General features: G+C 41.3%; 1 protein-coding gene across 6 annotated transcripts in view; it reads left to right on the top strand.

The window, feature by feature from the left end:
• Positions 1-17,587, top strand: part of LOC136863966 (uncharacterized) — a 458,924-nt gene that overhangs the window by 400,033 nt on the left and 41,304 nt on the right. For all 6 annotated transcript variants that reach the window (XM_067140427.2, XM_067140426.2, XM_067140430.2 and 3 more), the window contains one exon: positions 13,051-13,200. In XM_067140427.2, the coding sequence (XP_066996528.2) occupies positions 13,051-13,200 (150 nt within the window). The remainder of the gene's footprint in view (positions 1-13,050; positions 13,201-17,587) is intronic.

The following is a 17,587-nucleotide window of genomic DNA, read 5'->3' as shown; positions in this document are numbered from 1 at the left end:
TTGAAACATTATTCATCGCTGATAGGAAGACAGCACAGATGCGAATAGATATTTCCAAATTACTCTTCGCTGAACACACCAGTCCTACAGCTAATATACTTGTATATCAGAAAGACCTAGGGAGTTTACCTGTGTTATTCTGAAGCAGCTTCTCCTCACATGATCGGTAAACTAATTACAGAAAGTACATAGTTGGTAGCCATCCACCAACATTTAAACGTGACGACAGTGTGTCAAACTACGGTCTTGGAAATTCCTTCGATGTTGTAGGAATCAGTAACAGTTTGATATGCTTGCGCTAAAAATCTGAATAAGGTGTATTAATATATACAGATCTCATTCAGACTTTTAGAAAACCATATATAAGTATCAAATTCACGTTACTCGAGATCTCACTAAGTTATATTCTAGTTTTCACACGTATCACAGCCGTATGTTATTTCAGGAATGAAGACAAGTGACTTTCCCATGCAAAATCTCAAAAATAATATGCATATCTCTTTCCACTTTACACTGACTTCATTTATAATGTTCAAGTACCGGTTCATCATATAAAATACATTTTTATGTCATTTTAGATCAAATTTAAAATGCATTCCCATAAGCGTCTTCTCATGTACAGAAAACGGTTATGTCCATCTGCTGATATTATTTTTGTCATTGCAAGTTTCAAGAGGAAGAAATATTGTATTCATATTATTTCTTTTAAACAGTATGATTCTATAGTATAGTTACGCTAGTTTCTGATTTCTCTTCATTTATTTCAGCACATTTTTGTATTAATTTCAATGACAACATATTACTTATTTTTTACACTGGCATTCATGTACGAACGAAGTTTAGTCTAGTTCCGAATAGATTAATACTCATGATATTTTCAACAATTTTACATTGAGTTAAATATAACAATATTGTTCATAACCGAAAAACTAAAAAGTACCTTACAACATACTATATTACATATACCTAGATTTCAATGCAAATCACTAGACCTAAGAATTAATCCCAGAAACTGACAACTTGTTAGATTTTGTGGGAAACCTAGTGTAAGTCACTTTGAAAGCATGCATATTTAGTGTGAGTGTTGCACCGTTCCTGCGTCCAGGGCGGGTCGCGAAGAAATCCAGACTGGCTTGTTATGTCTGATTTCCAATCAAACTTTATCTTATTGTCGTGGATTCGGAGAAATTGGAAACGATATTATGCTTGATGGCTATTTCCTCTATCGATAATGCCGATGGATGTCTCCACCGTATCAACTAACTTTTCTTGTAAAAATATTTCTGCAAATCTTGAACTAAAGATAACTGTGTGACTATAATGCTTACACTAACATATGAATATGAATACCAATAACGTTTCATCACATCCATTTATTAAAGAAACCTAGAAAATTGAGGAAAAGAATGAAATATCCTTGAAAAAATTGATTAACTTCATTTAAAATTGATTAAATATATTTTATCATTTCATCAAAGATCTTTGATTATGTTAAAATATTAAAAAATTATGTACAATAGAAAAAAAAATTGGAATCATTCTGAAAAATTTTACCCATATCAATTGAAATCCCATCGTTGTTTCATTTTTCATTTGTGTAAAAGTTAATACTCCTGTTTTAGTTAAGGTTATAAAAATATTTACAGGTCTTCCTGGGAAATCATACATTTCAGCATCAACCACTTGCCTTCCTAAATTTATATGTTCTTTTAATTATTTAATTATTAAATTATTCAGGTATTAGCTATTTAAATATTTGTAATATCTAGGATGAGGATAAATTTATTACTTAGGAACTGGTTTTCATGGATGCATCAGGATAAATATAAGTATTAAGTCAACCACATCATGTGCTCTCTCCTAGATTAATATTTATTATCATTATATAGCCCAACTGGATATCATTCCTCTCATAAGTCTTACAAGTTAGATTAACTGTATAAATGTGTCTCACGAAATCTGTCACTGTTATTTATAAAAGCAGGTGTAGAGTATTATTTATGAAGACTCTAACAATCATTACCTTCTGCAATTATATGAGAAAAACTTGTCACACTTGTGCATATGATTAAAATAAGTGCCATGTACTTGTCTAGCAAATAATCATCATTATGATAGAGATCCGGGTTATTAATATCCTACTCAACTTTCCTTACAGTGAGTCATCTTGATGATTTACAGGTGCATAAACTCTATATATAAACTATATAATGAATTTTCAATATGTTGGATATGGAATATCTAAGAACTATCACTTATCATGGAATCAAGTACAGTATTAACCCTGAATTGCGTCATCCCTCTTATTTTTATCTTCACAATAAATCATTTTCTTCTTTACTGACGAAACAATAAATATCACTTTCATTATTATTCTTCATATTCATTCAATATGCATATACCATTTCTTTCATATCTCATTATCATATTTCTTCTTTCATTTGCAAATAACCTTCATATCATGTTTTTTTTTTTTTGCTAGTTGCTTTACGTCGCACCGACACAGATAGGTTTTGTGGCGACGATGGGACAGGGAAGGGCTAGGAGTGGGAAGGAAGCGGCCGTGGCCTTAATTAAGGTACAGCCCCAGCATTTACCCGGTGTGAAAATGGGAAACCACGGAAAACCATTTTCAGGGCTGCCGACAGTGGGGTTCGAACCTACTATTTCCCGCATAAGGATACTGGCCGCACTTAAGCGACTGCAGCTATCGAGCTCGGTCATATCATGTTGACTTGACGCATAGAATTCTGTAACCATCATCTATCTACTTGATTATTCCATTTCTTCTTAATCAATTTCTTTTTCGCTTCATATCATTCTCATATCCTCATATAATCCATCTATGACCTGTACTGTACTATCTCCACCTTACAAGATATTAACCCTTATTCACTCACAATATTAACCATTATGTCATTATAGATCTTATAGTTCACATATGATAACCTCATCATTTGATTAAATGTCATTGCGGACGCACTTACATGTTATATATTTCACATATATCCTAGCCAAGGATTAGTTATATTGATTGTATGGATGATTACCTATCATCACTTCACTTCGACACAAATATACTATTAATTCGCGAAAATTTACTATTTTTGAGCCAATTTGAAGATCTCAGTGCCTCACTATTTGTTCACCACACACACAAAAATATCATTTTATTCCAAAAAGATTTATTCTACTTACTGCACTAATATATATGACTTATCTTTTTCCATCCGCTCCAATGGAGTTTTCATTAGATGTACTGGGACATCTATAGATCAGATACGGCCGCTAGATCCTTCGCTGGTCACTCTGATGTCATGGGAAGGGTCGGGTTTCCCTTGTCGTCACCTTTGGTTAGCCTCCTCCGGACATCGGGCCATCGTCTTCTTAGCACATCTTGACAGCCATTTCTTGTGCAAATGCAACAGAAATAAATACAGATGAAGTCAATTTCGTCATCATAGGGATTTCATAGCCTCCTGACATGGTAATTTCTATATTAAGTGTGACGTTTTTAATTTCAATTCTAATTCCGCTTGTAGATTACCAGGATGTCTGCTCTTAATTCAGCTATTTGTTATAATTGCTGTTCTATATGCCAGTTTAGTTATTTCCCGTATCCTAAATATTTCTTTCTTGGTAGCTATCAATGGTCATCCCTTGCCAATTAGAAGTTGTGACGTAAGCCTTTCTCGCTATCTTCCTTATGAACTTGCCGCTTTATTTTCGGTCTTTATTTTCTGCGTTCATTAGTTAAATTATGTGAAGTAAATCTTTTTCTTTAAATTTCCTTAAGATTCTCTTCAAGTCTTGATCTGTCGCTCACGATGTATGTCTATTTCAATATGATCGTTGCCTCGGTTTGCTGTTTCAATTTTGCAGCTTTCTTCAATAGTAGCGTTGTAACAATTCCAGGTTTTACTTTGTCTTATTCACTGCCGCCTTGACCTTTCCCGCCTCGATCAGGCCATACATTATAGGCCTACTTTATTGACATAGATGATTGAGTTTATATGCCGTATTTACTTGTGTCCTGGCAATTGCGTCCATTTTAGTTCCAATAATCTATCAATTTAGGACAGTGTTTGTTGGGAGAGCTCATATGTTAGTGAAAGTGTAGCCTCAAATGCTGTTACTTACGCCAGCCTCAGATAAGGAGTGAAACTTAGCTGTATTCATTAAACGACCACGAAGGAGGTGCCGAGTAGAACATCGTAGGGAACTTAGATAAGTAAAGAAGTTTGATTAAATGTGAATTATATTTTCAGATATGAAAATTGTGAAACCTAAAACAAGATGTTATCTCCCCAATCATTGTACTTGATGTGGCCTTATTTGGCTCAATCGTTAGCCCAGGTATTCCATATTCCAAATTGTATTAATGAAAGTAAAGGAGGATATAAACTAAAGAATAACTTTGATCATCAACTGCCTGCCTACGAAATGTCGAAGTTGACCAAAAATAAAATATAATCTTATCCCTCCCCATCTTACGAGTGAAGAGAATATCTGAAGTCTTATTTCTTGAATAGGCCTAATCTAGTTTTCCCTTCAAAATAAGAATGTTTATGTGAATTGCCAATAACTACTCCATAGTTTGTGAATTTTGTTGCTCTAAGCAACCAGTTTTCAATCTAGCCTCCCATGGAATCAAATTTGAAAGTTATCTCAGTTCCTGCACTTGGCGTGAAAGGAAAATATTTCCCTAAAATTTTTTCGTCATTTCACTCGTGCACTTTCTCATGTTAGTTGTACTTACATCTATATGGGATAAAACACTATAATTTTCAACAACAAAACCGAGCAAGGAAGATGTACCGTTTATTCAATAATGCCGGTACCAAACAATTTGACATTCAAGCATTATAAAGGACCGTGAAGCAGTAAAGTTAAGAGCCAGGGGACTTCTATGCATTGACCGAAAACAAAACAGTTTGTGAGTGAAGAGGATGTATGAAGTATTTCTTAAAGAATACCATATAATGCTGCAACTTCTAAACATTTAGGGCAAAAATGCCAGAAGAGTAGAAGAGCTACATACACTTTCACCGAGGAGAAGAACCGAGCTGTGTAGATATATATTGTTTCATAATTTGCTTTGCGCCGCACCGACACAAGTAGGCCTTACGGCCGTGGCCTTAATTAAGGTAAAGCCCAAGCATTTGCCTGGTGTGAAGATGAGAAACCACTGAAAACCATCTTTAGGGCTGCCGATAGTGGGGTTCAAATCCAATATCTCCTGAGTGCAAGCTGATAGGTACGTGGCGCAAACCCGGGAGCCACTTGCTCGGTTTAACCAGGATACTCGTTGCATTGCCTCGACAGGAAATTAGGGGTAGTCAAAAATACATCTAGTTCTCCTTCTAATAAGTGTGTGACTCCGTAAATCATGCACATAAATTTCCCTTGAAACTATACTTCCCTCCTGGTGTCTTCGCCTGTTGTTAATTGGTATTAAAGTGTGAATATTTAGTATTTTGAAATCGTTTTATCAATCTGGTACTCATAAGTGACCCTGTATCCTTGATATGGGAGCGATACACCAGGGATTGGCACTGGCGCTCTTTCTATATTTCGCAGTGTGATCTGTCCACTATTATTCTTCTCCATACAAGGTGTATCTGAACTATATCTAAAAAATGTGTTAAGGACGATGGTGCAATCGGATTGGCGGAGAACATTTTTCTTTTCGAGAAAATGAGGCTACTTTGTTACTTCCGGGTGTGCGATTCAAATTAACGAACTCGCCGTATTTGCCGTGCATCAGAGGAGGAGAGGGAAGGCAGGGGTAGTGGAAAGTGGGAGACAGAGTTAATGCTCGGTGCACATGCACAAGTTTCTCAATCAATCAATCAATCAATCAATCAATCAATCAATCAATCAATCAATCAATCAATCAATCAATCAATCAATCAATCAATCAATCAATACTGACCTGCATTTAGAGCAGTCGCCCAGGTGGCAGATTCCCTATCTGTTGTTTTTCTAGTCTTTCTTAAATTATTTCAAAGAAATTGGAAACTTATTGAACACCTCCCTTGGTAAGTTATTCCAATCCCTAACTCTCCTTCCTATAAATGAATATTTGCCCCAATTTGTTCTCTTGAATTCCAACTTTATCATCATATTGTGATTCTTCCTACTTTTAAAGACGCCATCCAAACTTATTCGTCTACTAATGTCATTCCACCCCGTCTCTCCGCTGACAGCTCGGAACATACCACTTAGTTGAGCAGCTCGTCTCCTTTCTCCCAAGTCTTCCCTGCCCAAACTTTGCAACATTTTTGTAACGCTACTCTTTTGTCGGAAATCACCCAGAACAAATCGAACTGCTTTTCTTTGGATTGTTTCCAGTTCTTGAATCAAGTAATCCTGGTGAGGGTCCCATACACTGGAACAATACTCTAGTTGGGGTCTTAACAGAGACTTATATGCCCTCTGCTTTACATCCTTACTACAACCCGTAAACACCCTCATAACCATGAGGAGAGATCTGTACTCTTTATTTACAATCCCATTTATGTGATTACTTACAATGATCCCCAAAAGGAACTTTCACCCCATCAACGCAGTAATTAAAACTGAGAGGACATTTCCTATTTGTGAAACTCACAACCTTACTTTTAACCCCGTTTATCATCATACCATTGCGTACAGTCCATCTCACAACATTAAATCATTCGTTTCACATAGTCGCTTCCCAGTACCAGTAGGCAGTTCACAGTCTGTTCTGCACAAATTGACTACTATGCGAACCCCGTAGAAAGAGAAGATGAACTTGTACTAAGAATACAGGCAGCTTTCCCGGTTGCGAACTGTGAATCGAAGTAGGATCGGGGCATATTGAGCATCTACTGTAATCAAACCATTGGGCGTATTGGTTCCTTCGTTCAGTGTTTCATTCCATTTGCAATGTTTAGAGTAAAGGAATATGCAATCGTGGGGCGGCAACGTTGCATCGTCGAGCATGCTAAATAAAATTAAGAACGTTACTGCGACTTACAGACAAGAAGAGAAACGAACAGGTGCATTCCTTGACTGACAAGTGTGTCTTAATTACAGTGTGTTCTTGTACTGTGTGTGCAGTTATGGCTGTTCAATAAACGAACTGTGGATATTGCCTGTAAGAGACAGGGACAATCCTGTGCGTGTTGAACGAGGAAAGTTGTGCATACGCGCGGAGCATTATCTGTGGCTCCATCATACACCCCACTTCCCCTGCCTCTCTTTCTCTTCCCTCAAGCACGACAGCGGCTTGTGCTCTGGCATAGCAAATACGGCGAGTTCGTCAGTTTGAATCGCGCGCCCGAACGTAACCTCATTGTCTCGAAAAGAAAAATGTTCTCCGCCAATCCGATTGCACCATCGTTCTTAACATGACATGAAGAGATTTTTTTGTCAGTATAGTTCTGATACATCCTGTATAGGCCTATACCTTACAAATACAGCAGCATTGCAGAAACCATGAGCCTATTCTTAAATGCCAGCAGAGATAACATAACATTAACCTAATAAAGCACCTACGGTGGGTTTGGAAAGATTGGAGATTGAAATGCCTTTCATACGATACCTATTTTGCTTTGCTACGTCCAGCATTGAGAAAACCTAAAAATGACAGAAAATATGAACAAAGTATTTCTTAACTATCGTTAAAACATTGAATTTGTGATTTAGCATTTTCTATTCCCTTTGTTATAATTCAAACCCCTATTTTTCACACCCACTTTTAAGGAATATTAGTGCAAATCAGATTACTATGAACAACAGCAATTGTAGAGTGGCAGGATTTGGATATTTTACAGGTTTTATACCACATTCTTACATACAAGTACAGTGAATACACCAGAGCACTCAAACAGAATCCACAATCTAATTTACTAGACATAGGACACGAATACGCAGACATAATACAAGCATGGAAATCCGAACAAGTACAGTCCACATCCCATAGACAACGATCACATCGTGCAAATCTGCCTTTATAATTCTAGTGTTGGCAACAGACTCAAAATATAAAGTGTTCCTGTCCTGGTAGTAAATTGCTGATGGTTGTGCGTAGAACGTGGCTGAAAGCGCTCCGAGGAGATAATACATTCATCATTCTAAGACAGTAGTGAAGTTGGTTTAGCTCCGTAAAAAATAATAATAAATAGCATCACTTTACCTAGTGTTAATATGCCTTACAACTAGAACATGTAAATAAGAGGGGACTCAGACCACACTAACGATAAGAAACCATGCAATAACGTACAAACAATAGAAATACTTATGTGTAAATCTTCCCTCATTATGTATTACGACAGCTAGGCTGAGAAGAATAACATTGCAAGGACAACCAACACTAAATCTATCAAATCAACTATCACAAATAACTATTACATTTTTAAGATTGCTCACTTCTACAATATGTAGTCTAGAAATTGCAGCGGGCCAAAATAATGAAAATGACTCTTTTTCTTTAATACTTGATGCCAAGTGAAATATAACCAGATCGTAAACTAACTTATATACAAGACAGAATATTAGAGCGTTGTTAATCCATTAGATTGTAGGTGCTGTCGTTGTTGAATACCAGTTTAATAATAATGGTTAGTGGCCTCCGGAGAGGCCTGGTGCAGGTCTTTCAAGATGACCTGTACCTATGATGAATTCTAATGCTGAAGACGACACACTCACCCTGGCCATCGGAATTAATCAATGAATGTTAAAATCCCCGACTGGGCCGAGAATCGATTCCGAGTCGCCTTGGACCAAAGGCCAGCACGCTAACCATTTAGAAACAGTCAAATTTGCCTTTCCTAGATAAAGTCTCTGCTAGGAAGAGAGCACTGACGGCTCTAGAATTACTGTAAATGCTCTCTACTACTATTGCGATTTCTCACCCTGAACGAATGTAAATCTTCTTCTTCTTCTCCTACCACGTTTTCCCACACCTGTGGGGTCGCGGGTGCGAACTGCGAGGCACATGTGGATTTGGTCCTGTTTTACGGCTGGATGCCCTTCCTGACGCCAATCCTATATGGAGGGATGTAATCACGTGTTTCTGTGGTGGTTGGTAGTGTGGTACGTTGTCTGAATATGATGAGGAGAGTGTTGGGACGGACACATACACCCAGTCCCCGAGCCTGAAGAATTAACCAGAAGCGATTAAAATCCCCGACCCGGCCGGGAATCGAACCCGGGACCTTCTGAACCGAAGGCCAGTACGCTGACCATTCAGTCGGACAACGAATGTAAACCTAATTAGTGCAGATTATAAGTAAATTTCTCTCGTCGTCATGATATATCTATTGCCTGACTACAGAGCTCATTAGTCGACAACCCTGGAAAGCAGACCTAGTATCTTAAGGTAATAATAATTTCGTGTGGCTATTTCTAGCCGAGTGAGCCCTTGTAAGGCTGACCCTCCGGTGAGGGTTGGCGGCATCTTCCATGTGTAGGTAACTGCGTGTTATTGTGGCGCAGAATAGTGTTGTGTGTGGTGTGTGAGTTGCAGGGAAGTTGGGAACAGCACAAACAACCAGCCTCCGGGCCACTGGAATTAACCAATGAAGGTTAAAATCGCCGACCCCGCCGAGAATCGAACCCGGGACCCTCTGAACTGAAGGCCAGTACGCTGACCATTCAGCCAGCGAGTTGGACATCTTACAGGTTATTGCGTGTTTTGACGTTGCGCTTTATCTGTCATTAAATTCCATGCTCCTCTTAATCTGCGTAATCAGCTTGGTCCAAGATGACATCACAACTACTATCAATGGTAGCGCGTATTTCATTTAGACAGTTGCGCAGTGTGTTGTTGAATTATTAGGGACACAACGCTTCATAAATAACCTCCTATCAATGAAAAATATGAAATGACTTATGGCTTTTAGTGCCGGGATTGTTCAAGGACAAGTTCTGCTCGCCAGATGCAGGTCTTTTGATTTGACGCCCCTAGACGACCTGCGCGTCGTGATGAGGATGAAATGATGATGAAGATGACACATAAACCCAGTCCCCGTGCCAGCGAAATTAACCAATTATGGTTAAAATTCCCGACCCTGACGGAAATCGAACCCGGGACCCCTGTGACCAAAGGCCAGTAGGCTTACCATTTAGCCATGGAGCCGGGCATTTCCTATCAATGTCTGTAATTCACAAGTAACAATAAATTTTACTCAGTTCTTGAAAATTAGCGAGTGACTATTCTTCACTATTGAAATAGCAGTACAACAATTACAAATTAGCTTGTTTAATACACTGGCGTCCGCCTCTGTGGTATAGTGGTTAGCGTGATTAGCTGCCACCCCCGGAGGTCCGGGTTCGATTCCCGGCTCTGCCACGAAAATTTGAAAAGTGGTACGAGGGCTGGAACGGGGTCCACTCAGCCTCGGGAGGTCAACTTAGTAGAGGTGGGTTCGATTCCCACCTCAGCCATCCTCGAAGTGGTTTTCCGTGATTTCCCACTTCTCCTCTAGGCGAATGCCGGGATGGTACCTAACTTAAGGCCACGGCCGCTTCCTTCCCTCTTCCTTGTTTATCCCTTCCAATCTTCCCATCCCTCCACAAGGCCCCTGTTCAGCATAGCAGGTGAGGCCGCCTGGGCGAGGTACTGGTCATTCTCCCCAGTCGTATCCCCCGACCAAGAATCTGAAGCTCCAGGACACTGCCCTTGAGGCGGTAGAGGTGGGATCCCTCGCTGAGTCCGAGGGAAAAGCCGAACCTGGAGGGTAAACAGATGATGACGATGATGATAATACACTGGCGGAAAAAAAAAATTCAAACACCTAGAAGGGGTTGTGCTAGGTTAACGAACGTTGGTAGGCGTGTTTATACAACATAAAGATGACGCTGATTCAAATTTCCCGCAAATTGCATTAGCGTGGTGCTAGTAGCGGCCCCATGACCTTGCACATCAGGTTTGCTTTAAATACGGGCTGTACTGTGTGAGGGCGTTAGTTACCTGTGAGATTCGACGAAGTGACTGTGAATGGGTCAAGAATGCCTTTACAGCTCACTGCGGTTGAACGAGGCCGTATAATAGGTCTACGTGAAGATGGATTTTCCTTCCGCGCTATTGCAGAACGACTTGGCAGGAATGTCTCAATTGTGCATGCGTGCTGGCAGCAGTGCTCACGAGAAGGTACGCTTGCAAGAAGACCGCGCTTCGGACGTCCCCGTGGCACCACCGAGAGGGAGGACCGCCGTATTCGGCGTATGGCTGTGGCGCAGCGGACCGCGTCTGCAGCAGCAAGTCGAGCGGCAGTTGACACCACAGTGACGCAACGAACTGTTCAAAATCGGTTACTTGAAGGACAGCTCCGATCTAGACACCCTGCGGCGTGCATTCAATTTACCCCAAACCACAGCCGTCTGCGACTTCAGTGGTGTCAAGCGAGAGCTCATTGGAGGATGGAGTGGAGGTCCGTTGTGATTTCCGATGAAAGCCGGTCTGCCTTGGTGCCAGTTATGGCCATGTGTCGGTTAGTCGGTTAGAAGGAGACCAGGTGAGCGCCTGCATTCCACCTAACTGCGGCGTCGACACACTGGACCTACACCGGGAGTTCTGGTCTGGGAAGCAATTTCCTATGACAGCAGGAACACTCACATGGTTATCCCACGCACCCTGACTGCAGATGTGTACGTCCGTCTGGTGATTCGACCTGTTGTGCTGCCATTCATGAACAGCATTCCCGCGGGTGTTTTCTAACAGGATAATGCACGCCCCCATGCCGCTGTTGTAACCCAACGTGCTCTACAGAGTGTCGACATGTTGCCTTCGCCTACTCGATTTCCTGATCTGTTCCCAGTCGAGCACGTATGGAACATCATTGGACGACAACACCAGCGTCATCCACAACCGGCATTAACCGTCCCTATATTGAGCGACCACGTGCAACAGGCATTGAACTCCATCCCACAATCCGACATCCGGCACCTGTACGACACAAGGCATACAGGTTTGCATGCCTGCATTCAAAAGTCAGGCGATTACACCGGTTATTGATGGAGCAGCATACCACATTTACGATGGCTTTCCTCGCGCGAATATTAATCTGTAGTCTTGTACATTTAAATATATTGTCAAAATTTCGGTATTCTACATTCCTTATTTCATGGTGTTTGGATATTTTATTCTGCCAGTGTAACTGAGACGAATATGGCTGGAAATTTTCAGATTAAATAACTGGCAAGGAAGTGCACAGAATGCGTGTCAAATCGTTTAGAAGCTGCCATTTAAAGCGAAAGGTTCAGTGACAGTGTGCTGTTTTGGGAGATGTACAGCTAAAACAGAGAAACTTGCTTGCCTGAAAAATGTCTCAATAATTAGATGTTTTATAATATGTTATTTTCATTCTGAATGAATACAATTAAATATATGACTCAATGTTACGAAAGTAAAACAGTTTACTTCATTTTTGTTCATAGAACCTCAAAATATCAGTAATCTCAAGTTTCCCTATTAACTTGGCAACACACTGTACCCGCGTTAGCCTCAACACGGTGGTTCTGACTTTGTTAAGTACTTTGGGAGACTATATTTGTATTTCCGTTCTTACAGCAATCTGTTTCTATTTCGTCATGAAACATAATAGTAATTTTGTCCATTCTATAGAATTCTTCCTTTTGAAGGTTTGCACGTGAACTGAAAATAAATCAAACAAGTACCTCCCATAATGCACGTTTGGATACAACAGTTGACTTCAATGCTCATCAGTTCAGAAGAATTTCGATTTTAAGACACATAGTCCATCCTCAGGTTGGATGTCTGAACCTCTCTACAGTATTAGCTTCGAAGGAATGAACTGATACCTCCAATGAGTTTCTCGTTTTCGTTTCATGATCTAAGCATGCACAATACACCGTAATATTGATAAAATTATAACCTACAACTAAAATAATATTTCAAATCTGTTTCCTAGTTGAATGTAAACTTGTCCAATGTTGTTCTCCTAACCAACGACAACTCACACATTAGTCAAGTTAGAAATCACTTATCCTGTGTGTACTAACTAATATACTAATGTCCTGTCAATATTTAACCCTAAGACTGATTCAATTATTGTGCAGGGTTCCCGAAGAAAAGCACACAATGTTTTTGCCCGAGATAACCGAAGAAGATGAAGACAAAACACCAACTCCAAAGTCTTCACATACGAATCTGCACAATGCTGCCAACACTGGGGCCACTGTATCGGCAGCAGCTGCAGGTACCTGGCGGTAAGATTGCCACAACCCTACCTCTCCCTTCCTTTCACATCCTACCACCTTCAAATCACACACTTTTGGATTCATCAGGTATACCTACAACATATCTGAGCATGCTTGCTTGCTTGCATTCTTGCTTGTTTGTTTACAAATAGGATTCTAGCATAAACGCATACGTATATTTCTTTACGTTGGCAGGCTATTCTACCTCGTACCTGGAAAAAGGAAAGTGAAATTATCTTCCAAAAAGGCGCTCTATTGCGTCATATTATTATTATTATTAGTAGTAGTAGTAGTAACAGTAGTAATGATTTGGAAGTACTAAACTTCCTTCAAATTATTGACACTGAAGAAAAACATAATTAAGAATCTTTTAAAACCAGTCTGACATATGATTGTTCGATCTCAAAGCCCTTTCACACTGCCTTGCCTTCAGTGGGGGACGGTGCACATACTGGAAATTGCATTCTAAAATAAACTCAAATCTTAATTTGGAGTCATGAGTTCTCATATACATTACAAACGTTGAATTTTGTTCAGATGCAGGGGAAGGAACCACTGTCAGTTATTTCATTTTGCAGTCATTAGCATACTAACTTCCACAGGGCAATTCTTATGGATCCGACTTCACGTGGTTCACAGACTGCATGGTTTCATCTCCCTGTACACGTTAACGCCCAAACTTCGAGGTATTGCTGTGCTGGAAAACCACTTGAGATGCACGAAGTACAAGTACACATATTGAAAGCGGGAGTGTGATGTGCTACGGATATGTCTGGTTTAAGAATTGTTAAGTAAATTAGTTTCCGGATTAGGGATGACATTATCGCTTGCATCAGAATATTCACAGAGTCTGTGGAGCATCTTGATGGCGTGGCTCTAATGCAAGGATAATTTTAGCAAGATGAGGTGACCTGCATATACACTGACTGACAGAGCAAATGCAACACCAAGAAGGAGTGGTTCGAAAGGGATGAAAGTTGGGGAAAAAAACAGAGACGGCACGGACGAATAATTGATGTTTATTTCAAACCGATATGCAGGTTACACAATGCGCACGGCATCGACTCAGTAGGATGTAGGACCACCGCGAGCGGCGATGCACGCAGAAACACGTCGAGGTACAGAGTCAATAAGAGTGCGGATGGTGTCCTGAGGGATGGTTCTCCATTCTCTGTCAACCATTTGCCACAGTTGGTCGTCCGTACGAGGCTGGGGCAAAGTTTGCAAACGGCGTCCAATGAGATCCCACACGTGTTCGATTGGTGACAGATCCGGAGAGTACGCTGGCCACGGAAGCATCTGTACACCTCGTAGAGCCTGTTGGGAGATGCGAGCAGTGTGTGGGCGGGCATTATCCTGCTGAAACAGAGCATTGGGCAGCCCCTGAAGGTACGGGAGTGCCACCGGCCGCAGCACACGCTGCACGTAGCGGTGGGCATTTAACGTGCCTTGAATACGCACTAGAGGTGACGTGGAATCATACGCAATAGCGCCCCAAACCATGATGCCGCGTTGTCTAGCGGTAGGGCGCTCCACAGTTACTGCCGGATTTGACCTTTCTCCACGCCGACGCCACACTCGTCTGCGGTGACTATCACTGACAGAACAGAAGCGTGACTCATCGGAGAACACGACGTTCTGCCATTCCCTCATCCAAGTCGCTCTAGCCCGGCACCATGCCAGGCGTGCACGTCTATGCTGTGGAGTCAATGGTAGTCTTCTGAGCGGACGCCGGGAGTGCAGGCCTCCTTCAACCAATCGACGGGAAATTGTTCTGGTCGATATTGGAACAGCCAGGGTGTCTTGCACATGCTGAAGAATGGCGGTTGACGTGGCGTGCGGGGCTGCCACCGCTTGGCGGCGGATGCGCCGATCCTCGCGTGCTGACGTCACTCGGGCTGCGCCTGGACCCCTTGCACGTGCCACATGTCCCTGCGCCAACCATCTTCGCCACAGGCGCTGCACCGTGGACACATCCCTATGGGTATCGGCTGCGATTTGACGAAGCGACCAACCTGCCCTTCTCAGCCCGATCACCATACCCCTCGTAAAGTCGTCTGTCTGCTGGAAATGCCTCCGTTGACGGCGGCCTGGCATTCTTAGCTATACACGTGTCCTGTGGCACACGACAACACGTTCTACAATGACTGTCGGCTGAGAAATCACGGTACGAAGTGGGCCATTCGCCAACGCCGTGTCCCATTTATCGTTCGCTACGTGCGCAGCACAGCGGCGCATTTCACATCATGAGCATACCTCAGTGACGTCAGTCTACCCTGCAATTGGCAGAAAGTTCTGACCACTCCTTCTTGGTGTTGCATTTGCTCTGTCAGTCAGTGTATATCAAAAGATCCAGTGAAGACTATTCCCAGTTATTTTGATATCTGAGTCATTTCTCCAGGTCTTTGGTCGCCACGATCCGTTGATCCTATCATCCCAGACCTCTTCTTACGCGGCTATTTGAAAAACTAGTTTTCAGTGGGAAATCTCAAACCACACGTGAATTAGAGGATACCATCCAAGAAAGGTGGTGCAACAATGGAACGCGTCAAACACGATGCACCGCAGTACAATGTGCACAGAGGAGGATGGCGATCATTTCCAGCACCTTTTAATATGTGAAAGTGTCTCACATAAACGAAGAACTTTGACAATTCTAACCTGATTAATTCGGTAACTATCTTTTATGATTTGGATTTGATGCTTGTGATGATGCTTGTTGTTTTAAAGGGGCCTAACATCTAGGTCATCGACCCATGATTTGGATTTTGTTTCATAATAATAACCCTGTATATTCTCAGTACTCTGCCTAAACTGGCAGATACGGGAAGCATTTTGTTCTAACTAGGAATATGAGTTCACAAATATGCTAATGATTCTTGCTTCAAGGGATTGAACGTGTTGTCCTGCGGTCTGTACTAGAGTGCCTTTATTCATCCAAAGGTGACTATCAAAGAAGAACGCCTGGGGAAGGGGGCAGATAAGAAAATGAGTGTATCTCCTCCAAGTTCACTGGAGAAATCGGCCCCAACTCCTGAGTACCCCACGGTTAGCAAATCTCGAATGCACCAGTCAAGAGCCGCCCCGGAGGGTGGAGGTTTCATGCAGATAACTGCGGTGTGCCGACTAGATTAGTACTACAGACATCCTCATTTGTTTCGACAGTGAGGAATTACGTACTTATGTTCAAAGCACTCTCAACAACTCAGACAGTGAAGGGGCGTAAAAGATGAAAGATAAGTCTATGTACCACAAAGCTAATAACGCCAGGGTTATAATAGAATAGCATTTCACTAACAAGGGACACCCTGAACGCTCTGAACAGCACAAACACATGCCTAGGTTGATCATTCATCACAATGATAGTGATCTAAGTCATGCTGATACATTACCTCAAGATATATCTGAATAATCATCTGTTGAAGTCCTAAGGGAGGAACTTTGGTAACGCAAGGAAACGTAATATCATTACACTTTGAGGAAAACACACGCAATTCAATGCCGTGAGTATATTGTTACATTTTCCATCAACAGTGTCACATACTCTCTGCTTAAAGTAATCATGATTCGTAAAACACTTTTGTTCCACTGACCAGATAGTGCTGCTTCAAAGTGCAGATGTGGGAGTCCAGTGAAGTGGTTAATGCAAGGTGAATGAGAACTAAACTCCCTAAAGCCAAGTTTTTAAATTCAACATCACTTTCGCATTCAAGACGTCCAGTATCTAAAGCCGCACTAATTATCTTTTCAAACGGTGACATGGGCATACCAGTGTAATAACATACCTTTTGCCAAGCATAGTGCAGCATAGGCTTGTACGTAGGTGCAAAAATTTATCCATAACACACAGTGAATCCAAATGATGAAATACTGATCATGTACTTTTACTTGTGGTTTTTCACATTATAGTCTTACAAAATTACGGATCCTTCTCATATAAAAGCATATACTGGCGACTGAAGTACACATCAAGAGATTAGCAATATTTCGTTGTTTTTGGTGGCAATACCTTGTTTGGACAACTTGCACCCAAAAATGTTCTGTATGTATTACCTGACAAGGAATCACACAGTAATAGGCTATTTTCCCTCACCAAGGACTCTAGTTAAAAAAGTTTCATATGCTCTTTCATCATTTCTCCACTATAGCTTGCCTACACATGAATCTTTCGTGGACATGTTGCCTCAAAGTTATTTGAAACATTCATGCCGAAAGTGCCCTATGTCTCTCGAAGACATATGTACAGCTTAATAAAATTCAGGAAACTCAATCGTCAAAAAATTTCCAGTGTTTCGACCCAGTGTGGCATGGACTCATCAGTTGGATACCGCACCTTCCCGAGACACTGGCCAGCCCTGGCGATTGATTTCCTGAATTTTTTAGTTACCTCAATCGG

Source organism: Anabrus simplex, chromosome 2, assembly GCF_040414725.1.
Source record: "Anabrus simplex isolate iqAnaSimp1 chromosome 2, ASM4041472v1, whole genome shotgun sequence".
In the NCBI taxonomy this organism is placed as follows: domain Eukaryota; kingdom Metazoa; phylum Arthropoda; class Insecta; order Orthoptera; family Tettigoniidae; genus Anabrus; species Anabrus simplex.
The sequence above is the reverse complement of the archived record's forward strand: the minus strand, read 5'-3'. Positions and strand labels throughout refer to the sequence as shown.